At 32.7% G+C, this 26,858-nt stretch overlaps 3 protein-coding genes across 4 annotated transcripts in view; 1 reads left to right on the top strand and 2 right to left on the bottom strand.

Moving 5' to 3' along the window:
• Positions 1–26,858, bottom strand: part of LOC114328012 (disintegrin and metalloproteinase domain-containing protein 10-like) — a gene marked incomplete in the record, with an annotated part of 957,890 nt that overhangs the window by 208,278 nt on the left and 722,754 nt on the right.
• Positions 1–26,858, top strand: part of LOC114328013 (uncharacterized) — a 44,422-nt gene that overhangs the window by 10,445 nt on the left and 7,119 nt on the right. Inside the window, exons 5-6 of the mRNA XM_028276752.2 lie at positions 18,544–18,764; positions 26,487–26,707. Coding sequence (XP_028132553.2) covers positions 18,544–18,764; positions 26,487–26,707 — 442 coding nt within the window. The remainder of the gene's footprint in view (positions 1–18,543; positions 18,765–26,486; positions 26,708–26,858) is intronic.
• LOC114338778 (uncharacterized) lies at positions 1,964–13,395 on the bottom strand. 2 transcript variants are annotated; one of them, XR_007698164.1, is made up of 2 exons: positions 12,987–13,395; positions 1,964–2,800 (listed from the first exon to the last, which is right to left on the bottom strand). XR_007698164.1 is itself a non-coding variant. In XM_050650581.1 (2 exons), exon 2 carries the CDS (start codon positions 10,608–10,610, stop codon positions 9,198–9,200), a length of 1,413 nt encoding a protein of 470 aa, XP_050506538.1. In that variant the 5' UTR covers positions 10,611–12,491; positions 12,987–13,395; the 3' UTR covers positions 8,866–9,197. The 2 variants fall into 2 exon arrangements, 1 of the variants encoding a protein (XP_050506538.1); XM_050650581.1 differs by lacking the exon at positions 1,964–2,800 and adding an exon at positions 8,866–12,491.

The following is a 26,858-nucleotide window of genomic DNA, read 5'->3' as shown; positions in this document are numbered from 1 at the left end:
TCGATTATATTCAAAGTAAGCGAGATATGACGCAAAAAAAATTATGACTAATGGAATTTAAAAAAAAATGTGAAGTACATTTAACTCCTCATCCATCAGATTTTAAATACATCGTTTTTCTTCTACAATACTTTTTATTATAGTGTTCTTTCTATGTTCAAATAGTTGGACGGGTTTAAAATGAATAGTTTCTGAAAAAAATAAGATCAAATTATAGAGCGCATTTTTAAATTTTCTTAAGAATCTTCCCTTTTCTCCATGTAACTCGAAAATGATAAGAGGTACGAAAAAAAGGTACCACACAAAAATGTAGGATTTTGTTAAATAAAAAATTTGTTTTGTGTTTCATTATTGTATCTCTTATCATTTTCAAGTTACATGCAGAAAAAAAAAAAGATTTTTAAGGATATCTAAAAATGAGCTCTATAAATTGATCTTATTTTTTTTTTTCAAAAACCATTCATTTTAAACCCGTCCAACATTTTGAACCCGTCTATAATACTATAATAAAAGGTATTGTAGAAGTAAAATGATGCATTAAAATTCTGGTGGATGAGAGGTTAAAATATACTTCTCATTTTTTCTTAAAATACATTAATCATAAATTTTTTTTTGCAGTATATCTCGCTTAGTTTAAATGCAATATACCTTTAATATCGCTCATTTTAAAGATCTTTTTAAGAACTACAAAAGGTGCTGGTAACATTATACAACTAAAATCGACCGTTTGTCTGTTATTTCAAGTTGAATACAACGATTTGAGCATGCACAAAAAAAACAAACTATTTTCACATATCATATCTCTTTTTATATTCATTATAACTAGAAGATTTATGAAGGAACTAGTCTCTTTGTCTTTTTATAAGCTACAAAAATGATTTACATAGTTTTTTTAGTTAGATGCATAGTTTTTAAGATATTTGCAAAAAACCGTTCGAAAAGGTGTTATGTTTCAATGAAAATGGCCAGTTTTCAACCACGAATAACTCAAAAATATTGAGTTTTCAAGAAAAAATTATAGAACGGTTTTTGCTTACTATTAAGTTCTCAAGCCACTTCCGTGGTTATTTTAACCAAGAAAATTTCTACCCCCGAGAAGGGGTGGGAACCACCCACGAGATAAAAGCATACATCGGCATAGGGTAGACTTTGAATTAGGAGATAAGTAGAGACTAGGCCCAAAATTTCATTAAAATCCATGCAGTAGGAAAGAATTCGGAGGTAATATTCTATTTTTGCTCCCATTGACTGGCGTAAACTTTAAGAAGACAAATTGGACGCTGAGAAGCAACAAGCAACAACGTGGAATAAATGTAGAATCTTCTGTGGAATCAATGTAGAATCTTCTGTATAGGTACCTTGAAAAATTAAACAGAGAAAAGTTGAATATCTAGTCTACATATTGAGACACGATAAGTATCCTCTACTGTAATTGATTATCCAGGGGAAAATACAGAGTCAGCGAGTGCCAGGCAGGACATTATGCTCGCGGCTCCAAAATCTGCGGAAGTGGTTCGGACTTACATCAGTCGACCTATTCAGAAGTGCCGTAAGCAAGTTCAGAATTGCCGTCTTAATAGCCAACGTTCACAACGAACAGGGTGTAACAAAATCGAAGTTTTGTTGTGGCAGAATAGATATAGCTTTAAAGGATAATTACTTATTTATGGAAGTTTCCTCAAAATAGGCTAGCTGGAAATTGAAGAGACTAAACAGTAGGGCTCAGGGAAGGATCAGGCCGTATTTGCACGCCCTAGTAAGACGGTACCTAATGAAATACTGGAATGATAAAGAAAATAAATGAATATAAGGAGTAATGAAAAGAAAGGGAACTACTGACCAAGAAGATATTCAGAAGTAGTGTTGAGCGCCAGGGAAGGATTTTATAAATTCTTCTCCACGTGACCTATATTGCTGTACCTAACTGATACTATTAAAATGGTAGGATAATAAAACATATAAGTACAACCAACAAATTTAATGAAAAAAAATACCTATAACCCCTATATACAATTTTATACAAACTAGCTACTTCCTGATGTACTAGGCTAGTACGCTCCTGTCTGCAACGCAGCTTTTACAATAAAAAATGTATTGAATTTATTACAAAGACAGTTAATTATTGATCTACCTATGTATATACAAACTGACTATGAATGAGGATTAATATTGGCTGACAATCACGAATCTGATCAGAGGTGACAACCTGACTAGAATACCTGACAAATGGAATAACTATTATTAAATAAGGGAATCTACGTTACATATTGTGCACAACATCGTCGTAGATCATAATCCCCAACTATTGTAAATAAGGATATGAACTGTGAAAAGATTAAATTTGTTGAACAATGTTGAATATTACTATGTTAACTATATTTTTAATGAAAATTGAAGGTATATTATTATTAGAGAGCTTATTTTTAAGTTATTGACACAAAAAATAGTAATTGAAAAATATTATTAGAACAAATGACATGCATTTTTTTTTTTACTATAAAAACCTGTAGCTACAACTTAGGCGTGTTGCTTCTTCAAACCCTGTGAAGCTGATGGTGGGAGCGCCAAATAAGGTATCCTCCGTTTTCCCTCAATCCTTGGGAGATCCTCAACCAAAGGAAGGTATGACAAGGAGGTACTTTCCCAGTATCAAAAAACTCAACTGCTATTCCAAAGAACCAACAAAAAAAACCATACAATTTACATCCAAAAGAATTCCCCAAAATAATGTTTCATTCCATAAAGGCAAACTAAAGTATTGGTTGACTTAATTTCCTATCTTATCTTCTTTCTTCCATGGCTAAAAGAATAGAAAAAAAACCTATCAGCTGGTTTTCCTTGAGTACCCAAGAAACAGGGTCACTATAAAAAGGTGGATCACCTTATCAGAACTTGACAGAGAAAAAATCTAGGGAAAAAATGAAGTTTGATGTCCATGCTTGAAGTTCATTGACCTTGGCTGGAAAAAGCCTTTTTTAAACGAATATAAGAAAGTATTTGGACAAGTAAATGTGGATCTTTGTAATCAAAGATTACTATATGGACTTATATAAAGGAGAGAATGAAAATGATCATTGATTCCAAACTTATTTGAGAGTGAAAATGTAATTCTAGGAATTCTATTTTTTTTTTCTGTAAACGTAGATTAGAAGTATTTAAGGATTGAAAATGTGATAATTGAAGAGTAGCAATGCTTTTAATATAATCTAAATATGGTATTAAAAATGATTTAGATGGTTATTTTTTCCAGGGAAAAGACATAAAAAACAGCTAAGTGATAGTTTCATACATACCCATTGCTTTTCAAAAAATATTGGAAACAAAACTCTTCTTTTTCACTCCACAAATCCAAAACAAAATAATAATAATTCCTTCCAACGTAAACTGCTCTGCTATAAACGAATATTTCAACCAAAAAATAGTATTCTTCAAACAATGGCCATGGAAGAAGTTATGGGTTCATCCAACGAGATTGGAAATTCAAGTGACAATCCGCTCCGCTGGCGATATGATATGCCCCTCCGTCGGAAGCCGTACAGCCACACGCTGAGACCAGAATTTCCCCAATCTAGTACCAACCTTATATTGTATTTGGTCCCAAATTTAGGTAACCCGTTCTAAGCACGAACGCATAACTGGTTGCATACTTATTAGGTGGCTTATAGGAATAAATATAATATTATCGTAACGATGGCACTCATCGTTACATTCCCCCATTACTCGGAAAAAAAATTGATCTTAGGAACAATTTTTTTCCATATATACTTATAAATACTCAATGCAAGTATTCATAGAGAAAAATCACACGCTGTGGGATCCAACACAGGCGTGAACAAACCAAATAGCAAAAATATAGTGCGAACCTATGATTACTTCACTACTCTAAACTAACCTATCGTAGGACATCGTCCAAACTCGTAGGACCAGTCCTCTGATATATATCCTAAAGACCAAATTGTGTTCCAGTTGATTTAGTAGATTTATATAAAACCCCAAATTATAGTCAACAAGAACACCATAACCACAATATTCGAATACAAAACTTAATATAACCTATACGACGACTAACTTACTCACACTTACAGCTGACTCGATCGATCATACCTAACCGCAAATTATGAGTCATGTAAATGGGGTTGTCTTAATGACCAATATATCACAAATGGTACCAACATACATAGTTAAGGTTTATTATAACCCTTTGCTAAATTTCATAATTCAGATAAATTCTAATCAAAAAATGTCGAATGGGACGAGTAGTACAAACTGTTCTATCGATGGACAACAGATTTAAATAGAGCATATCCAAAGTGAACAGTCCGTAGAAATCTCGTAGCCAATTCTCAACATGCAAAAAAAAATAGACCACAGTATAACCTAACCTAAATATAAGAGTCATTAACAAGAAAGGGGAAAATTTATTGTAGCAAGACTTTTATCCTAAATTGATCCGACAGTGGACAACAGATTTATAGGGAAGCATATCCAAGGTGGAACAATCAGGCAGATTTAATTGAGCAATGCTACACTTAGCGCTAAATGTACTAATGATGATTACATATTTGTTACCATGACCCTAACTCGACTGATCATCAGATTTGTATCAGATTCAATGGGAGATCTATCTAAGGGTAACTAATCGAATAGTTGACCTAACAGAAGTTAGCTTACTCTGGGATTCTCTAACTATAGCTATAGCTACAACAGATTGATAAGAATGGCCAGAAGAAGCTAACCAATATTTCGAAGTCATCTCTCATGAAAGAATTCAAGAAGTCACATATTAATAACTCTTATAAATAAATCCAATTATGGAAATACTAGAGAACAGGTAAATCAATTTCTAAAGAAACTGCAGATTAAGAAAATGTTCTCTAGTTACTCACAGAGAACAGGATATTGATCCTGACCCTAAGGTACATATGAACAAAAAAAAATTTAGATCCTCGGAAAGATGATGCTTGAACAAAATAATCCCTCGGTGAATACAAACGCTACAATATTTCAATATAGTAAAGAAGTTACCATCATTATCAGAATAATAAAATAGTAAAACTTAAGAAGGATAGATAAACATACAAGTTAAGACTAAGTTTCTTCAGAATGAATGTAAACTGAAAATCGAATAAGAATGCCTAGTGCATGATTAAAATGATGATTAAACATTCTATCATATAGATTCAGCATCTGAACTAATTGAGGTATGGCTTGGAACTAGACAACTGTGAGCAATGAAATCTGCTTCCTATCAGGTGCACAGTCGATAAGCAACAAGTCTCGAACCCACGTATTTGCATAGCCAAGCTAGGCAAACCACTTTCCTAAGAAATGTTCACTACAATAAATAATGAAATGGTTTCATAGTCTTTGTCATAAATTTAATCTCAATTAACTTTATCAAAATTTGGACACATGAAGTATGACTTTGGAATCACACTGTATACTAAAATTGCATTTACCCAAACAAATATCACAATGACTTCTTTAGACAAAAATAAGCTAATGTACCAAGGAATCATGCTAAGCACTGTTCCATTAACCTTCCAGTAGAAACTACAAAATCAAACACAAAACTAAACCTATTTGGTAGATACACTAATCTACAAGTGATGACAATATAAGCATAATCACATACAAGGTGTTAACAGTTCCATACCAGTTCAATATTAAGCCCAACTAAGCTAAATCTCAATAATAAACTAATGACATCTCAGATACATAGAATATGGAAAGCTAGAAAGACTACTATAATAGATAAAACATAGAGTCCCTATCCGGTGACTAAAATCAAAATCCAATCGTTAACCTATTCATTGAACAATCGAGTATTTCTAAAGTTTAGAAAGAGGAATTAACTTGATCAATATTGTTAAGTTAATCTTCTTCTGATGACGAAGTTTCTAAGTCGTTGACAGTATTATCTGGTAATAAGTCCTTTATATGAAATCGACCAAGTTTCCTGTTGGACGAACTATCTTTTAATTCATATATTAAAGGAGAGATTACTTTACTGACAACACATGGGACATATTTCTGACAAAATTTGGCAGAAATAGCATCACCTTTACTTGACTTAACAAAATTACGTTTTAATACCCGATCACCAACAAAGAATCGCAAATCTCTTTTCCTCAAATTGTATTGACTCTGTGACTTAAGGTAAGAAGATTTTAACTTCTTTCTGATGTCTGCAAATATTGGAGGCAAAGTCTGAATATCATCTAAACGATGAAGCTTCTCAGAGATCTGAGGGAGATTTGTGGAATTGTCCGAAATTAAACCAAAATAATCACCAGACAAAGCAATATTCCTACCAAAATTTAAATAAGCTGGAGAACATTGAGTAACTTCATGGACCGAAGTTCTTATGGCTTGAGCTATTGAGTGAATATACTGGTCCCAAGCTCTGTGATCTGGATATGTGTATGATCTAAGGGCTGTTACAATACTGCGGTTCACTCGCTCACTATGATTAGCTTGCGGATGGTATGCAGCATTATAAAAGATCTTCTGAACTTTGTATTTAGTTAGAAGGTCTTTAAAAGCCTTAGACACAAATTGAGGACCATTGTCACAAGACACAATTTGGGGAACACCAAACAACAAAAAGACTTGTTCCTCCAAATATTTCACAATGGCAGGGACAGTGGCATTCCGAAGAGGAAAAACTAGTGGAAATTTTGTAAAGTAGTCCACAACCACCAAACAATAGGTATAGCCATTTTAGCTACGAGGATATGGTCCAATCAGATCCATGGATATCATCTGCCATGGGAAGTCAATGTTCCTAAAAGTACCCATTAATCCAGCTTGTGGCATAGTACTTGGCTTGCAAGTAGCACAAACTTTGCATCTAGAAATATATTTCTTGATATAGGTGCGCATGCCAGGCCAATAATATAATTCTGCTATCCTACTAAATGTTTTATAAGAACCAAAATGACCAGATGTCACATTATCATGAAATGTACGAAGAATTTCATCCCGGTTTGCTGTTGGGACAACAATCTTCCAATCAGACATATTAGACAAAGCTTCTACTGAACTAACAACATGCTTATAAAGGATATTATTTTCTACTTTAAAGTCAGGATACTGATCAGGTTCTTGGGTAACCTTTTCCAACATTTTCTGATACCATGCATCCGGAACTAAAGTGGATAAGTCAAGAAGATTGACATCAAACGTTCGAGACAAAGCATCAGCTACTACAACACCATTTGCTTTACGATGGACGATATTATAATCAAAGGCTGACAACTTACAAATCCATCGAGACAAACGTTGGGATGGGTTACGCATAGAATGCATCCAGAGTAAAGAACTATGATCAGTAATAAGGGTACACTTACGACCTTCTAAATAGTAGCGGAAAGCCTCCAAGCCATGAATAATAGCAAGGAGTTCACGCTCTGTAGTGGAATAATTTTTCTGAGCCTTATTAAGCTTCTTACTAGTATATGCTATGGGGTGTTCAGAACCATCTTTCATCTGATAGAGTACGCCACCTGAAGCGGTGTTTGAACAATCCGTCATGAGGTAAAAGTGTTCACTGAAATCAGGTGAAGTCATGACCGGAGCACTGGTAAGAGCTTCCTTAATGTGATGAAAAGCATCATCGGCTTCAGGAGTCCAGGTGATAGTCTGGCCCTTTTTCCTATTCTTAAGGAGGTCAGTAAGGGGTGATAATAAAGTAGAATAAGAAGGCACAAATCGACGATAGTAACCACACATGCCCAAGATCCTACGTAATTGTGTAGTAGTTTTAGGAATGGGGAAGTCCTTAATAGCGGTTACTTTATCAGGGTCTGTTCTCAAACCTTGATGATCAACAACATATCCTAGAAATTTCAAATTAGGACGACAAAAATTACATTTCTCTAAATTAACAGTGAGATTAGCCTCTTTAAGGCGTGAAAATAACTTCTCTAATATCTCAATATGTGAAGAAAAATCAGGAGTAACAACTATAATGTCATCTAAGTAATAAAATACAAATGGTTCAAGTTGTGGACCAATAACCAAGTCCATTAGACGACACATTGTTTGTGGAGCTGAAACTAGACCGAAAGGCATTGTGACAAATTGAAATAACCCTTTACCACTGACAGCGAAAGCAGTATACTTCTTACTCTCTTCGCTTAACGGAATTTGTAAGAAGGCTTTGGATAAATCGATCGAAGAGATATATTTGGCATTCTGAAGTTTGCTAAGAATTATATCTATCCGAGGGATGGGATAAGCATCTCGATTAGTAGTGATACTATTAAGTTTGCGACCATCGAAGCATACTCGGAATGATCCATCCTTCTTCTTCGTCATCCATAACGGCGAACAATACGAAGAATTTGACTGTTCGATAATGTTTAGAGAGAGCATCGAATCAATTTCTTTACCTAAATCTGCTTGCCATGCCTGAGGTATGGGATATTGATATTGTCTAAACGGAGTTGAAGTGTTCACTTCGATAGTATGAGATATTAAATGTGTACGGCCTAATTTATCTTTGGAAGAGATAGAAGAAAATTTAGAGATAATATTCTCTAACTGGTTTTGTTCTAAGCTAGACAAACTAGAGAACTCACGAATGGCACTTACAGTTGCGACATTGAAGGAAGATATAAATAACGAAAAATCTGAACAGTCTAATGTACTATTAAATGCATTTAAGAAATCCATGCCAAGAATTATAGAATTTTTAACTGAAGGGATAACATAAAATGTAATCATTTTCCGAATATTGGCAACTACGATTTCTGTGTCAAATTTACCTGTAATTGACTGGATTGCACCATCTGCAGTAGAGACTTGTAAAGAAGAAATAGGCATAACATTAATATCAGTATTTTCTAGTAATTTCAGCGAATACGAACCTATTAAAGAAATGTTCGAGCCACTATCTAATAGAGCTAAACAAGATTGTCCTAAAATTTCAATTTCAAGATAAGGTCGGTTATCATTATGTTTCCTAACTAATAACGAATTTATATCAAAATCCAAAATATCTGATTTATTTTCAAAATTATCTGGTATTAACATAGACATATTATTATTATTTACAAACGTACAACCTGGTATAGAATTTGGAACTGTTTCCTCGCCTTGATTATGCTTATTACTAAAATTCCAGTTTAAGACTGGAGGGAATAATCTACGATCAAGCGAACCGTACGAGTCAACTGAAGTGTTACCAACAATTACTTTTTCCCTGATTTCGGTTTGCGTGCTGGTCTCCGGTTGGAAGTGTTTCTTCCTTCCTGAGAGGGTGTGTTTGAGCTGCTGGCGGGTATTGGACCTGAAGCTTCGTCTACAGCTGCGGTCATATTCCCTGATGGGGTTGCTGTTTGAGGAACGCTCAGGGTACGAGCCTCTGCATGCTCGTTTCCCGAACACTTAAAACAGTTACGTTTAAGCGTATTTCCTCTACCACAACCGTGACAGAAAATCCGTGTTTGGGGTCTGGAACAATCACGAAATGCGTGATTAGCTTCCCGACAATTCCAGCAAGAAAAAGAAGAAGTAGTCACAGACACGTTCGGTGTATGGGGTCTAGATTGCCAAGAACGATTTCTTGAGGGTTGAGAATTAAAACCAACAGAACCAGAATTGAATTGCGAAGTGGTAGGGGAATTAAGAGACCAAGATAGAGTTTCCTCTAAGCGTTTACATTTTTCTGTGAGGTCTTCTATACTGGCTATATCAACCAGTGCTAATTGGGCATGGTAAAAAGGTAGCAAACATTTTAGAATTATTTTGATTTTCGAACTATCCGTTAAAGGAGTGTCTAATCGACTACACATGCCTAACATAGTATTGATAAACATGGTCACTGATTCTCCAGGTTTCTGCTTATGGTTCTTGATCTCGTCTAAGAGATCAGTCTGGAAAGAATACGGCAGAAAGTCAGATTTCAGTTTCTGAGCCAAATCAGTCCAAGTGGTAAAGCTACCACGGTTGTTCATAAACCACGTAAAAGCATGGCCAGTAAATAATTCTGCAGAAGCTGAAAAAAGATCCTCTTCACTCACGCCTCTTGAAACACGGAGACATTCTACCCTATCCAAAAATGAAATTACTTGGTCATAATGACCTTCACCAGAAAACGAAACTCCCCACTTATGTACCTGCACAGGCTTGGGATGTAACAAGGAATTAGAGGCTTGAATTGAAGAAACAGGAGTGGACGTGGCTAGAGGATTTACTCGAGAATCGAGTTCACCTTCTAGACTGAGAATCCTAATGGACATAGAGCGTTTGTAAAGCTGTTGCTCCTCATCTGAGCAACATAATAAGTGGACACGACCAGAGATATGAGCAAGACGTGAAATGTATCTGGAATACATGCTATCATGGACAGTCCCTCTAAAATTATTTATCTTTTGCGTAAGATCCTCTAGTGTCTCATTTATTCCCTGTTGTTGTTCCAGGAAAGGAATAGCTGCAGCTGAAATTTGGCGGAAACTCCTATTTCCTTGCTCTTGTTTAAGAGCACCGCGCAATAGACTGCGTTTTTTATCACATTTAGCGGATTCTTCAACCTCTATTTCTCTTATCCTCAACTCATAATCTACCTCCTTAACTAATAAATGCTCTGGCTGAAAGGTACACATGGTGGTAGGAAAAATTTAGTAACAATAAGCCCAACCCAACAACGACAAACCGAACCCAACCCAATAAACTAACGACCCAATTAACCGACAATCTACTAAACAAGCTGCTCAACCGACGAGCTGCTAAACTAACGACCGAATAAACCGACAAACCAAATATAACCGAGATATATATTTGGGGTAGATATTTAAAATAATTTAAGTAACTGTTTAAACGAAAATGTATATAAAAATGAAAACTTTATAAATTATATATAGGTATGGTAAGCAAAAATTTAACTAACTGTAGTATATTGTGGCTGCACCTAAATCAAAAGTAGTAATGTACCTAGATATCAAAAAAAAATAAATAATTCAAAATTTTTCAAAAAAATAAATATCCAGGTATCACCAAACCGACCAGACCGAAATGTCAACCAATATACCTGTTCAAATACTATCCTACTCACGATTTACAATTATTATTTTAAATAAATTAAAATAGTACCAATACAGCAATACAAGTGCACTAGTGTATTTTCCAAATAACGTACAAAAGGAATCAAAAAAAAATATCTCTATATAATTACAAAATATACAACAATGAACCAGAAAGATACTTACTAGAAAAATTTACAATAAGCAACAAAATAAAGAAAGGTACTGTCTTACTGAAAATCGGGCTCCACGTTGGCGAGCGTCAATTGTAACAAAATCGAAGTTTTGTTGTGGCAGAATAGATATAGCTTTAAAGGATAATTACTTATTTATGGAAGTTTCCTCAAAATAGGCTAGCTGGAAATTGAAGAGACTAAACAGTAGGGCTCAGGGAAGGATCAGGCCGTATTTGCACGCCCTAGTAAGACGGTACCTAATGAAATACTGGAATGATAAAGAAAATAAATGAATATAAGGAGTAATGAAAAGAAAGGGAACTACTGACCAAGAAGATATTCAGAAGTAGTGTTGAGCGCCAGGGAAGGATTTTATAAATTCTTCTCCACGTGACCTATATTGCTGTACCTAACTGATACTATTAAAATGGTAGGATAATAAAACATATAAGTACAACCAACAAATTTAATGAAAAAAAATACCTATAACCCCTATATACAATTTTATACAAACTAGCTACTTCCTGATGTACTAGGCTAGTACGCTCCTGTCTGCAACGCAGCTTTTACAATAAAAAATGTATTGAATTTATTACAAAGACAGTTAATTATTGATCTACCTATGTATATACAAACTGACTATGAATGAGGATTAATATTGGCTGACAATCACGAATCTGATCAGAGGTGACAACCTGACTAGAATACCTGACAAATGGAATAACTATTATTAAATAAGGGAATCTACGTTACATATTGTGCACAACATCGTCGTAGATCATAATCCCCAACTATTGTAAATAAGGATATGAACTGTGAAAAGATTAAATTTGTTGAACAATGTTGAATATTACTATGTTAACTATATTTTTAATGAAAATTGAAGGTATATTATTATTAGAGAGCTTATTTTTAAGTTATTGACACAAAAAATAGTAATTGGAAAATATTATTAGAACAAATGACATGCATTTTTTTTTTACTATAAAAACCTGTAGCTACAACTTAGGCGTGTTGCTTCTTCAAACCCTGTGAAGCTGATGGTGGGAGCGCCAAATAAGGTATCCTCCGTTTTCCCTCAATCCTTGGGAGATCCTCAACCAAAGGAAGGTATGACAAGGAGGTACTTTCCCAGTATCAAAAAACTCAACTGCTATTCCAAAGAACCAACAAAAAAAACCATACAATTTACATCCAAAAGAATTCCCCAAAATAATGTTTCATTCCATAAAGGCAAACTAAAGTATTGGTTGACTTAATTTCCTATCTTATCTTCTTTCTTCCATGGCTAAAAGAATAGAAAAAAAACCTATCAGCTGGTTTTCCTTGAGTACCCAAGAAACAGGGTCACTATAAAAAGGTGGATCACCTTATCAGAACTTGACAGAGAAAAAATCTAGGGAAAAAATGAAGTTTGATGTCCATGCTTGAAGTTCATTGACCTTGGCTGGAAAAAGCCTTTTTTAAACGAATATAAGAAAGTATTTGGACAAGTAAATGTGGATCTTTGTAATCAAAGATTACTATATGGACTTATATAAAGGAGAGAATGAAAATGATCATTGATTCCAAACTTATTTGAGAGTGAAAATGTAATTCTAGGAATTCTATTTTTTTTTTTTCTGTAAACGTAGATTAGAAGTATTTAAGGATTGAAAATGTGATAATTGAAGAGTAGCAATGCTTTTAATATAATCTAAATATGGTATTAAAAATGATTTAGATGGTTATTTTTTCCAGGGAAAAGACATAAAAAACAGCTAAGTGATAGTTTCATACATACCCATTGCTTTTCAAAAAATATTGGAAACAAAACTCTTCTTTTTCACTCCACAAATCCAAAACAAAATAATAATAATTCCTTCCAACGTAAACTGCTCTGCTATAAACGAATATTTCAACCAAAAAATAGTATTCTTCAAACAATGGCCATGGAAGAAGTTATGGGTTCATCCAACGAGATTGGAAATTCAAGTGACAATCCGCTCCGCTGGCGATATGATATGCCCCTCCGTCGGAAGCCGTACAGCCACACGCTGAGACCAGAATTTCCCCAATCTAGTACCAACCTTATATTGTATTTGGTCCCAAATTTAGGTAACCCGTTCTAAGCACGAACGCATAACTGGTTGCATACTTATTAGGTGGCTTATAGGAATAAATATAATATTATCGTAACGATGGCACTCATCGTTACAAGGGCACTTGAAGAAGAATACTATTCAACTTCAACAAATAAAATTTATTGCGTATAAAATTCATACGAAAATACAACCCTACCTCCCGTACTATTATTATGATAGCTTACTTTGCTTTTTACGCAATTTAGATTCAGGCAAATGATTGTATTTTTGTGTTATCTAGGACAACTGGAAGAATTGCAAGGGAACATTTATCATGTTTGGTGTCTGTACTACTCATAGCATCTCTTGTGTTAATTTCGACAGAATAGTTCAAGAATACCTCTCTTTAATTGCAAACTTAAGTTCCAACGTCAATCTTCCGCCGTTAATTCCGCTAGTCAATCAAGTTTTCCAGTTAGTTGATTAGTAGAAAAACTTCATTTGAAGTTAAAACCTAATATTGAGAAGCGAAAACTCAGTCACTGCTTATAGTACATTCTTTCCCGGTTTTTGCTCTAAATTTTAAAGAACCGCTTGGATTGATATGAAATTTGGCATACGTATAGCTTACATGTCAAAGAAAAAACGGTTTTTCGCAAATAACTCAAAAAGTAAGTATTTTGTCGAAAAAAACGTTGTTAGCAAAAATATAGCCTATAAAAAAGTAAAAAAATGGTGTACGCATTAGGTCTCTGGATCTCGTAGAACCAGAGTTATAGCCAATGAAAAATAGATTCATATTCACCAAATTTCAAATAGAATATTTCGACGTGAAATATCCAAAAAATTAAGCACTTTTAGGGGAAAACCCATTATAACTTTTTTAAAGTGCTTAAAAAAGCTTTATTTCTGTTTTTACAAAAAGTTTCTAGCATTAAATTTAAGCAAGTTACGCTCAAAATAAAGTAGGTCCCTTTTGTTTTATCAAAAAAAAAAAAAAATCGGAAAGACCTCCCCCTAATTAGCAACTTAAATGAAATTAATCGTTACCGCTCCACAAATTATTTTACTTATGTTGTGTTTATATGATCTTAAATTTCATCGATTCAAACTGCTTATTTTTGAGAAAATTTGGTTTCAAAGTAAAATTTTTAAAAATTTTAATTTGGAAAAATATGCTTTTTTTCAAAATAACTTAAAAATTGTTAGAGATACCAAAAATCTCGAAAAACAAAAAAAGTCAGCATTGCTTTTCTGAATATCATGTATTTTTTTGTTTTTCTGTTAGACAAAAATTGATTAAGATTTGGTGTTTCTAAATTTGCATACATTCGTGATCAGTGACTCGTTCAACCCCTTTTACCTTTTCCCGTTCAACCCCTTTCAATAATAAGGCCTTTAAACCGATGAAACTTACAGATCATATAAACAATACAAACACGAGTCAAGAAACTTGTGAAGTCGTAACGATTAAGTTCATTTAAGATACAAATTAGGGGGTGATTTTCTCGATTTTTTTACCAAAACAAAAAGGGACTAACTTTATTTTGAGCGTAACTTGTTTACTTTTGATGCTAGAAATTTTTTTTATAAAACAAAAATAAAGTTTTTTAAACATTTTAAATAAGTTGTAATGAGTTTTCCCTGAAATGTGCTTCATTTTTGGTTATTTCACGTTAAAGTATTCCATTTGGAATTTGACGAATATGAACCTATTTTTCATTAGCTATAACTCTGCTTCTACTAGTTATAAAGACGTGATATATACATCATTTTTAAAAATTTTTTACAGGCTATATTTTTGCTAAGAATGTTTTTTCGACAAAATACTTACACTATTTGAGTTATTTGCGAAAAACCGTCTAAAAGCGTGGTTATTTTGTTGAAAAAATGAACACATTCACTGCCAAATAACTCGACAAAAGTTACTTAAAATTAGCCAGTTTATCCATTTCCTGACTTACTTTGGACGAATATTTTTTCACCCCCAAGAGGGGGTGAAAATCACCCCCAGGGCAAAAGCACATATCAGCACAATATCACTTTTTTTCATTGACTTATTAGCTATGTGTATGTCAAATTTCATGTCAATCCAAGCGGTTCTTTAAAATTTTAGAGGTTTTGTAATATTTTACCGTTAAAGAACGGACTATTAGTCCAGATACCTAGGGTTTCAAAAGGACTGATCTCTGGCCCGACTTTTTCCGTGCTATCGAGCCTAGGTGACTTGGTACGCCGGAGTATCCCCCAAAAATTTTCGTACGCATCTGAGCGTTGAGAGTAGCACAGCTTTCTGCATAGTCTTGTAAAGAGGTTCATTAAGACCCAGCTTTTTGATGTTTTCTATGAGGTTCTTCGGAATGACTCAAGCAGTAGAAAGAAGAATAGGTATTGTCTGGATACTTTCCATTCTCCATTGTCTCTATTGATCTCTATAATTGACGATCTTTTTGTTATGCTTAACACACAGATTATTGTTGTTAGGTATCGCCACATGTGTTAATGTTGTTTGCCTAGTAAGTTTATTAACTAGTATGAGGTCCGGTCTATTGTGTGCCAGTGTTTGGTCTGTGAGCACAGTACGATCCTAGTATAGCTTGCAGTTGTCGTTTTCAAGCATTCTATCAGGGACGTCTTGATAAAAAGGGAGATGGACTGTTTGAAGTAATTCAAGTTTGCTAGCTAATTCTTGGTGAATAATCTTTTCTGCTGAGTAGTGGCGTTCTTTATAATAAGTTCCGATAAACGCCTGGCAGTCCCCGGTAAAAAGTTGGATGGATTCTTGGGCTTGACATCCATATCGGCATTTGTTGTTTTGGACCTGAGGATCCTTGACAATGTACTTCAGGTAATTTCTAGTTGGAATAACCTGATCCTGAATGGCAAGTAAGAAACCCTCTGTCTCGGGAAACATCTTTCCTGATATCAACCAATAGTTCGACGCTCTATTGTCGACATATTCTTAGTTGACTTCATTTAGATGCCGCCCATGCAAAGGTTTACCCATCCAGATGCTTTTCTTCTTGCTGAGATTGGTGGATTATGCGCATTTCTTCTTCCCTCAGTTTAAGCGGCGTTAAGTTATCTACTGCGCAGATTGCACGATGTAGATTCCTGATAAGTAGATTCCTGCGCAGCCTGCGCCTGAAAATAAGTTCTTAAGTTAGCAATTTGTTTATCCAATTGCTCACCTATGTCCATGATTCCTATTCCCTCTAGATACCGCGGTAATGTTGTTCTCTCTACTGCACTGCGTGGATTTTTAACGATTGTAGAAAAATATATTGATACGGCACTTGTCTATTCACGATTGTTATTATTATAATTATTTTTTATGTAAATATATTAACAACTAACGTTAAACAGGTTAGTAGAAATATATATACACTCAGATGCAAAAAAAAACGCAACGGATAAAATTTTGGTCAAATTCAAAGTATTGCAGTTTTTTATTTTTAGCCCTATTTTGATGATTTTTTTAGCACACTGTGTAAAAATTTATAGATTTTAATTTGGTATAGTGATTTTTTTAATAAAATTTTGTATTTGACTTAGTATACGGGGTTAATCGAAAGGTGGTTTTTTATCCTAATTTTGAAACATCCTGTAGAATAATTCCGTTTGCGAATTTTTATAAAACATTCTTTTTCGGTTGCAACCATGTCTCCTAAGCATTGTGTTTTTTGTTTCATGTCAAAATATTCATTGGTTCATTTTTTAGAGCCAAATGAATTTGCCACCCACAATTTAGGACTTTTTTGATTATGTTAATTTTGGAGTTACTTTGGAATACGACGAGGTGGCTTTGGTGACTGTTATCATTATGTTATATTGACACTTACATTTTGTTTACCTACGATTGATCATGGTTCTTAGTATCGAAGATTTTGCGAAAGCCGTTGCTCTGGTTGAAGATGGGCTAAATTATGAATATGTGGCTAGAGTACAACACACTCATCGCTCTAACCATCCAAAGGGTGGTGGAACGTTTTATACGAACCGGAACAAACAAGCGTAAAGCTGCACACGGGTATATTGAGGAAATTTTAGCGAATCAGTACCCTTTTCTCAATATATCGGCGATGATTTTCTATTAATGCAAGATAATGCGCGACTCCACTCTGCAATGTGTGTCACACAATATTTAGAAGAAGTTGGTATTAATAAAATGAACTGGCCAAAGGCGTTCGCCAGATCTGAACCCAATAGAGCACGTTTGGGACATGCTTGGTAGAAATATTAGAGGTCACAAAGTCGCATCAGCCTCAATTAACGAACTTCGCTTGGCTCTAGAAGAGGAGTGACAAAACATCCACCAATATGATATTCGCAAGCTCATAGAAAGCATGAGCCGACGTGTACAGGCAGCTATAGAGGCTAGGGGAGGCAATACAAAGTATTAAGTGATTTTTTAGTAGTTTCTCTTTGTTATCTGCGTACTTAGGTTAAGTTACATTTAAGTTGTCTTTTTTATGTTTTGCTATTGCTATCACTGTTCATTAAAACCAAGTTCATGTCGTTGTTTTTAATCAATATTTAAACATAGACATCTGGGATGTCGATATGATATTCGTTCGATATCAGTCACCAAAGCCGCCATCGTCGTATTACAAATTAATACAAAAGATAATGGTAATAATAGGAAAAGTCGTAAATTGTGGGTGGCAAGTCATTTCGCTCCTAAAAATAAACCGATCCATATTTTCACATGAATTAAAAAACATAATACTTAAAAAGACATGTTTGCAACCGAAAAATAAGGTTTTACGAAAATCCGCCAACGGAATTACTCCACAGGATGTTTCAAAGTTAGGACAAAAAACCACCTTTCGATTAACCCCGTATAATAAGTCAAATACAAAATTTTATTATAAAACTCACTATACCAAATTAAAATTTATAAATTTTTACATAGTGTGCTGAAAAAATCATCAAAATAGGGCTAAAAATAAAAAAAACTGAAATACTTTGAATTTGACCAAAATTTTCTTCGTTGCGTTTTTTTTGCATCTGAGTGTATATAGTTTTGTCTTATAATTAAATGAAATAATGTATACATTTGTATCACGGACTCTACTTGTTGAGTAAATTGACACTTCCATTTATTTTACGTGTCGTTTTCATCACGATTTTTCGTTTTACTACAACGAACAATTATACCATATTAATAGAAGGTCACTATAAAAGTTTAGCTTCAAATATTGTGATTGAAAGGGTTAACAATTAAAGATTAGCAGACTTAAAAATTATGTTTTCTCACACGTAATTAATTTTCAGCTATAGACTCTATATGAAAAAACCCAGGGTGGATATAGATACATATTTTTACATAAAATCATTTTCCAAGAACTTATGGCGTGTATCTTTCTTAGTTTTTTTTACGATGTCTATTACGATCTGGGCAACTGGAAGATTATTGAAGAAATATAAAACCAAAGAACCTTGCGTCTCTTTACCTATATGTCTTATTGGAGCTATGTCTGGAGTGCTGAACCAAGGTGAGTTTATTTTTGGTCAGAACAATTTACCTTTGAATATCTTCACAATATATATAATATACAAGAATATTTATCTATCTACATACATTGTATACAGTGATGTAAGGGATAGTGATGCGCAATACATAGCGCGCTAATAACCGACAAATTACACTTTTATAAAAAAGAACTTTTTTATAATAAAACCTTTTTATTATTTATAGGAAAGAATATAAAATAATTTAACGATAAACTAACAATAAAACACGAAAACGTTTGTTTTCTATACTTCCACAAAATTTATTATAACTAAGTGACTACAGCTGTTTCGGCGGAGTGCCTTTCTCAAGTGATATAGTTTACAATGTGTTTGCCTTTTTAAGTCTTCAACTGAAGAGGTTGAGGAGTGGGGAGCTGTTTGTCTCGAGTTGGTCATTCAGAATTATATCTGTATTTTTCAGTTTATTAATTTCCAAAGATTCTAAGAAAGATAGCTTAAGGCCTTTATTTTGAATATGTAGAATTTGAAACTCTTTCAATGAAGAGTTTCAAATTCTACATATTCAAAATAAAGGCCTTAAGCTATCTTTCTTAGAATCTTTGGAAATTAATAAACTGAAAAATACAGATATAATTCTGAATGACCAACTCGAGACAAACAGCTCCCCACTCCTCAACCTCTTCAGTTGAAGACTTAAAAAGGCAAACACATTGTAAACTATATCACTTGAGAAAGGCACTCCGCCGAAACAGCTGTAGTCACTTAGTTATAATAAATTTTGTGGAAGTATAGAAAACAAACGTTTTCGTGTTTTATTGTTAGATAAAATGAACTTCCATCAAGTAACGGTCGAATCCATCAATTATTAACGATAAACGATTTAACGATAAAATGCTTAAAATTCCAAAAATTACACTCTAATAAAAATAGTTATTTATGAAACAGTTCGTGAAGTATGCTTTTTGCGAACGCACGCCATATTTAGAGCACGAGCGACAACGGAGAGAGTGCTATAAATCACGTAAGTTCGCAAAAAGTACTTCACGCACAGTTTCTTACAATATTTTATCTACGATAAACAAATATAAAAACTGTAACTCTTCGTCACTGGAATTCATTTCTATTCTACAATTTTTAGAACTTTGACATTTAAAAATCCTAACTACTTTCAAACCACAAAACTGTCAAAACTTTTGTTGTAATTAATTGCTCATATTTTCATCACCATGACAACGCGAAAGTTAAGGATTGTCACCATGACAACGCGAAAGTTAAAAACAGTGCGAAAAAGTAAATCCCATTTAAAATACACTGTTACTTCACGCACACTTTAAATCCTTCACGCACTGCTATCTATAATGACAGTATTCACAAACTAAAAACTTATACATAATATGAGATTGAGTAGAAAAAGTACTTTTTATAATATCACGGTTTTTTATTCTACATGTACATATGTAGGACACAACATATTTGGAAAGAATAATTAACTTATAAAATATGAATTTTTAGTAGGTGTATTAACGGTTATTTATAACTATGATTCCAAAAATTACACTAGTATAAAATAGTATTTTTTAAAATACCACTGTTGTTTAAAATGGTATATATAATTTTAAGTACATAAAGTTTTAATTATTTATTAAAATATTTAAAAAAAGATACGCAACAGCCGGGTTCCAACTGGGGACCTCTCGATCTGCAGTCTAATGCCACTGAGGCACCATCAATTTGTAGATATCAATTTATTAACGTACTTTAAAATATCATTGCATTAGTCACATTTTTAAAATAGTTTGAAATAAAAAAAAATCGATTTATCCATACAGTGTGATTGGTCAGCAAAGCTTTTGTTTGTAGATCCGTTATAAGTAATAGATAGTAATAAAAGTTAATAACAAAAATTGTAGCCAACTTTGATTACATATTGATAATCAGTAATCGTAAATTGTAAGTTTTAGACAATTATTCAGTCATGGCTTACTTAAAATTTGGAAAGATTTAGACCCGTAATTATTAATAATTTTGCTCTGAAAAATGAAAATATCTCGAAAACTAATAAATTTACACATAGGGAATGTTATAAAAAATTATAGTATGGTAATGGTACTTTTCGATAATGATATAAAATACAGGGTGTTCTATTTAAAATTACTGAGAAAATAATGTACTTGCGTTTTGACTCACCCTGTATTCAATATAAAGAAAATTATCAAAACAAACATTTACGAAAACTTTGACAATAAATAAAAAAATATGACGTCAATAAACCATTGACCTTTCGCTTGCTTTTATTTATACATGTAGTTAAACTTGTTACGATTTTCATATAAAATTGGTTATAACTTTGTAAATACCCCGTATAACATACCAAACCTTTATATTTTTGAAAAACTTTAAATACTTTTTTACTTTGTAAATACCCCGTATAACATACCAAACCTTTATACTTCTTTAGGCGCGATTGAGATTGAGGGTGAATTTATATTGATCTGCGCGCATGCGCAGACCGACAGTTTAGTATTATTCTTTATACGGGCTCTGATTGGGTGTTGAAATGATCTGTCAATAATTGTTCAATATGGAGGTTATCGGTAAACAAAAATGTTGTATAATATATTAGTTTTTATTGTTGTGAGGACAGAAATAAAATCAAATTTATAATTATAGTGACTTTTTAAATAGTTTTGAAAAGCCACAGGTACGTAATTCTAAATGTTTCAGTTGTATTCCAATAAAAAATTATCTTCATATCTATTTGGAAAATGTAAAAAAAATAATGTACTTACCTAGTACTTGCTATGCTATACCCCTAGTAGGCAATGCTTTAATTTACATAATCTGATTACGAACAAACTTTCTACAAATTTTCATCTAATGTATCGTTTTCTTACTCTATATATTGTTGTATTTTAATTCGACAAAAATCAAACTAATAAAAATTAATATAAACAAAATGTCAAAGAGTTGTTCAGTTTGTGTATATTCCCACATGACGTATACGCGAAGGTGGTGCAGTTTGAATTCGCTGCGACTTTCGTACGGCGGGATACACGAGAAGTAGGTTCAAGCCCAATGCAAGTTATATCATTTTTTTATTTTTTTTTATAGATTTTATGATTGTAAGTATATTATTATATAATTTTTTTCAGAAAATACGTATTTAATTAAAATTTTTGGCAACAATTATTGTTCAGAAATCATTTGTGGCATTTTTCAATGTGTTTGTGTGTGTTTTATTCTTTTATTTTTTTAATGTTTGGTATTGTTTTAATAAAAATTTTTGGAAAGTAGTAGAGAAACTGTTTAAGGTATATTGATTTCGTTGAAATCATATAATAGAAGTATAACTTCTTACGTGCGTACAAAGTATACACACTCTTTTTGTAATCGAAAAGTTACGAAGATTTCGAATATAAAATAAAATACAGGGTGTTCTATTTAAAAAAACATAAGTTTGGTCTGCCACTATGTTATCGAACGCACTGTAACATTCTAACTAATTTTGTAATATGAAGCTCAAAGTTCGCTACAATTTTTGTTATTAAGTTTTATCGCTATACATTACTATAACGGATCTACGGAGCTTCACCCCACTAATAATTAATCACCCTGTATAATAGCAGTTAAATATTGCATTGTTAGCTAGTTCTAAGCTATGCTGAAAATTTCAGGGGTCTAGGTAGCCTAGAACTATTTTTAAAATGAATTACAAAATTTGCGGAGTCCGTGACACCAACCAAGCCAAGTATATAAAAAGGTTTTAAAAATAACGCAAAATATAGAAAATATAATACATTATGAGGTAAAAAGAGATGAAATTAGTAGAGGTGGAAATTATCGATATAAACGTATAAATTAACATTACATTACATAGCTTTCCCACCTTTAGACGTATCGTAGGACTATGGCAACTGTAGCTGTGACAGAAGAATTTTATAAAATACTATTGTCACAGACGTCTAAAGGTTGGAAAGTATGCAATATAATGTTAATTTATATGTTTATATCGATAATTTCCACCTCTACTAGTTTTATCTCGTTTTATTTCACAATATATTATGTCTCCAGTTTTACGTTATTTTGCCGGTTATTAGCGCGCTCATCACTGCAAATGAGATTTACAAAACAGACCCAGACATCATCAACAAACTTCAACAAAAAAGAGAACTTAAGTTACTCAAACAATCCGCTCTCTCTACATCATCCACAACTACTCCAATTTATGCCACCTTACCATTTAATAACTCCAAATTATCTGAAAGACTCAAACATATCATTTCTAATTCTTGTGACAACATCAAAATCTCATTTAAAGTCAATAATACTCTCAACAAAAGCTTAACTAATACCAAAGATCCTATCCATTATATGAACCGGAGTGGGGTATACAGATTCTTGTTCAGATTGTGATGCCACCTACATCGGCAGAACTTTTCAGTCAGATCCCTTTCTACCTGATCTGCAGAACACAGTAAGAGAGATACCACTTCAGCCTTTTCACACCATTTAAAAGTGAATAAACATGAACCTAAGATTCCTGAAGGTGTCCAGTTGATACACAATATTCAACAACAAAAACACTCCATTTAGACTTATACGAAGATTTGGAAATTGTCAAAGACCTGAAGAAGAGTCCCAACTGTGTCAATAGACAAACATCCCTTAACCGCAATTTTTCCCCATTCACCGTCAATTATTCTCATAATTCCTATTACTTACAACTTCCTCTTCTTCTATCCTATTCTCTCTCTTCTTTAACTTAGTCACCCCCCTTTTCAAGTTTTTTCTTCTTTCCCTCACTGTTTCCAAACTCCTTTACACACACTAATCATTACTAACTACATGAACCCCCATTAACCTAAATCCAATTAATTCACCCTACTATCTTCTCACTTCTCTTTCATGTCATTACTTCATTCAGTTTAACTTTCACACTCCTCTTTTCTCAATCCCTCTCTCTCCCTTATTACACTTGTCCTTCCACCTTACACCACAGTCCTTTACTTTCTGTCTTTGACTGTTCCCAAATATATTTTTACCACTCCAATTAACTTTTCATTACTTAATTTTAGTTCTCACATTCAAACCCGTCATTATTACAATTAAACTATATCAATATTCTTTCTCTTAATTTGGTTTTATTAATTTTATTTTATTCAGTACATTTTTTCAATATTAATTTAATTTAAAGTTCATTTTTATATCAACTGAACCAAGCTACAATAATAATACATTTCTTTATCTTCAATTTTACATACCCCCAATTTGTTACAAGAATTCTCTCAAAATTTTAAAAAATATCTCATAATAATTACAATCCTTTTAATTTACATATTTCATACTATTAAACTGACTGTATCCTAACTCCAATCCACTATTTTAACAATTTTCATTTACATTTAAATAAAAATAATTTCCCTTTTACATATACAACCACCAATACAATATAGATATAAATAATTCTGCCAACCTGTTAATTCCTTTGTATAATAATATTCCAATTTAAAATTTATTCTTTCTCCTCTCTCAATATCATCTGTTTTTTTTTATCTTTTTGTCTACATTATTAATAGCAGCTCATACTTCCTTTTAATCAATTTGATCAGTTTAATTTTATAGTATACAATAAAATATTCAAAAAAAAATTTTAAAACAATTTTCTTTTCAAAAAACAGAAAAAAATAGATGTAAATGTTAGACATTTTCAGAAATTAAAATCTTTATCATATTATCAATGTTTTGGATCATGACCATTTGTTAAAACCTTTGAAAATCGACTACTTTTTTCTTTACTGTCAATGTCACTCCAAACAGTTCATTACAAACTATTGACACTTGGTAGTCAACGTTGGCCTAAGATGGTTGTTTAAGTTTCCTGGTAGGGTTTCACCATGTTCCCAGAGGTTATATCTTTTAACATCGGCGTTTAGCCTGTTCAATATTACTACAACATAATGTAGATTGAATTATAATTTCAACCATTGTTTGGTTTTGGGGCTATTTAGCAAGTATTCGAGTAAGTAATCATAACCACAATTTTTGAACTTTCAAAATTTCAACCATCTTTCAATTTTAATAGTGGGATTACTTATTCTATTTTAGATTCAATGATGATGGACTGATAGGTCTGAAAACGTTCTGAATTGGACAGATTTTTTCAATCCATTGGGATTTTTAAAATTTTTAATAAATATACCAATTACATAGAAGTGGTTTTTACTTGATGTTAGAGTTTTTTAACTATATGGTATACAGCCAACCTAGAGAATTTCCCTTTTTAATTTACAAAACACTTGTTCACAAAATTTCTTTTCTCTGTCTAACTTATGTACATTCCCATTTGATTTTAGATTTATTCATATCAATTTACGCCGTTATTATTCAAAATTTTGGCGCAATGATATGAAATGATTATAATTTCGAGACGAATCTATTCATGTAAATTTTATTGCGTTTGAGTGACATTATTTTTTCCATAAGATTTGTGCGGTGTCCTTTGCCTGCTGACTGGCTCACCCGTGGATGCACTAGACATAATATAACAAACTGGCGGTCATTTTCTATTTTGACATAAAAGTTTGTTACCTTACTTTACAAAAGTCACTATTTCTACCCCTTTCTGTCATCTTACACTTTATTCTACCTCATAATATGTGAAAAGCCGACAAAGTAAAATACACGGTCTCGTTCTCAAGTCTTCAAACTGGATATTTCCTTTGTACCATAAATAAAGTTAAGTTATACTACAAGAGATAATTACTTCATACCATATGTTATTCACGCTTTAGTAAAGTTTTTTTGAAGTTATACTTCTTTAGGCGCGATTGAGATTGAGGGTGAATTTACATTGATCCGCGCGCATGCGCACACCGACAATATGGTATTAGTCGTTATACGGGCTCTGATGGGTGTTGAAATGATCTGTCAATAATTGTTCAATATGGAGGTTATCGGAAAACAAAAATATTGTATATATTAGTTTTTATTGTTGTGAGGACAGAAATAAAATCAAATTTATAGTTATAGTGACTTTTTAAATATTTTTGAAAAGCCGCAGGTACGTAATTCTAAATGTTTCAGTTGTATTCCAATAAAAAATTATCTTCATACCTATCTATTTGAAAAATGTAAAAAAAAAATAATGTAGTTACCTATTCGTAGGCAATGCTTTAATTTACATAATCTGATTACGAACAAACTTTCTACAAATCTTCATCTAATATATCGTTTTCTTACTCTATATTTTATTGTATTTTAATTCGACAAAAATCAAACTAATAATTTGATTATAAACAAAATGTCAAAAAGTTTATGGTGTAAACGTTTAGTTTGTGTATTTCCCACATGACATATACGCTAAGGTGGTCTAGTGGGAAATCGATCGACTCTCGTACGGCGCGATGGACGTGAAGTGGGTTCAAGCCCCAAGCAAGTTATTTTTTATTTTTTTATAATTTTATGATTGTAGTATATTATTATATAATTTTTTTCAGAAAATAAGTATTTAATTAAAATTTTTGGCAACAATTATTGTTCACAAATCATTTGTGGAATTTTTCAATGTGTTTGTGTGTGTTTTATTCTTTTATTTTTTTAATTTTTGGTATTGTTTTAATAAAAATTTTTGGAAAGTAGTAGAGAAACTGTTTAAAGTATATTGATTTCGTTGAAATTATATAATAGAAGTATAACTTCTTACGTGCGTACAAAAGTACACACATTCTTTTTTTATTTTTTAGGTTACGATTTGGGCTTTAAAAGCTATGCAGCTAGAATTCAAATCTACGTGTCGCTGATATTAGGTGTTATTTTGTACTCGGCTATGTCTGCAGTGCTTTATTCCAAGATGGCCGTAGTACAATCACCATGGCCTTTCGATTCTCTTGAAGGTATACCTGGAACTGGATTATCACTGTGCATGCGTAACAATAGTTGGGTCTATAAGACCGTCTACTTCACGGTAATTTTACAAACATTTCTACAGAGATATTTATAGAGAGGTTCAAAATTATGGAATAAATTCATTTTTCGAGAAAAAGCCACTTTGAAAATAAAATTCTAAGACAGGTCAATTTGTATTTTATATTATGATTTTTTGGCATATATATCAT

This window comes from Diabrotica virgifera, chromosome 1 (genome assembly GCF_917563875.1).
Source record: "Diabrotica virgifera virgifera chromosome 1, PGI_DIABVI_V3a".
NCBI lineage: Eukaryota > Metazoa > Arthropoda > Insecta > Coleoptera > Chrysomelidae > Diabrotica > Diabrotica virgifera.
Note: the sequence above shows the minus strand (reverse complement) of the source record. Positions and strands in the feature narration are given on the sequence as shown.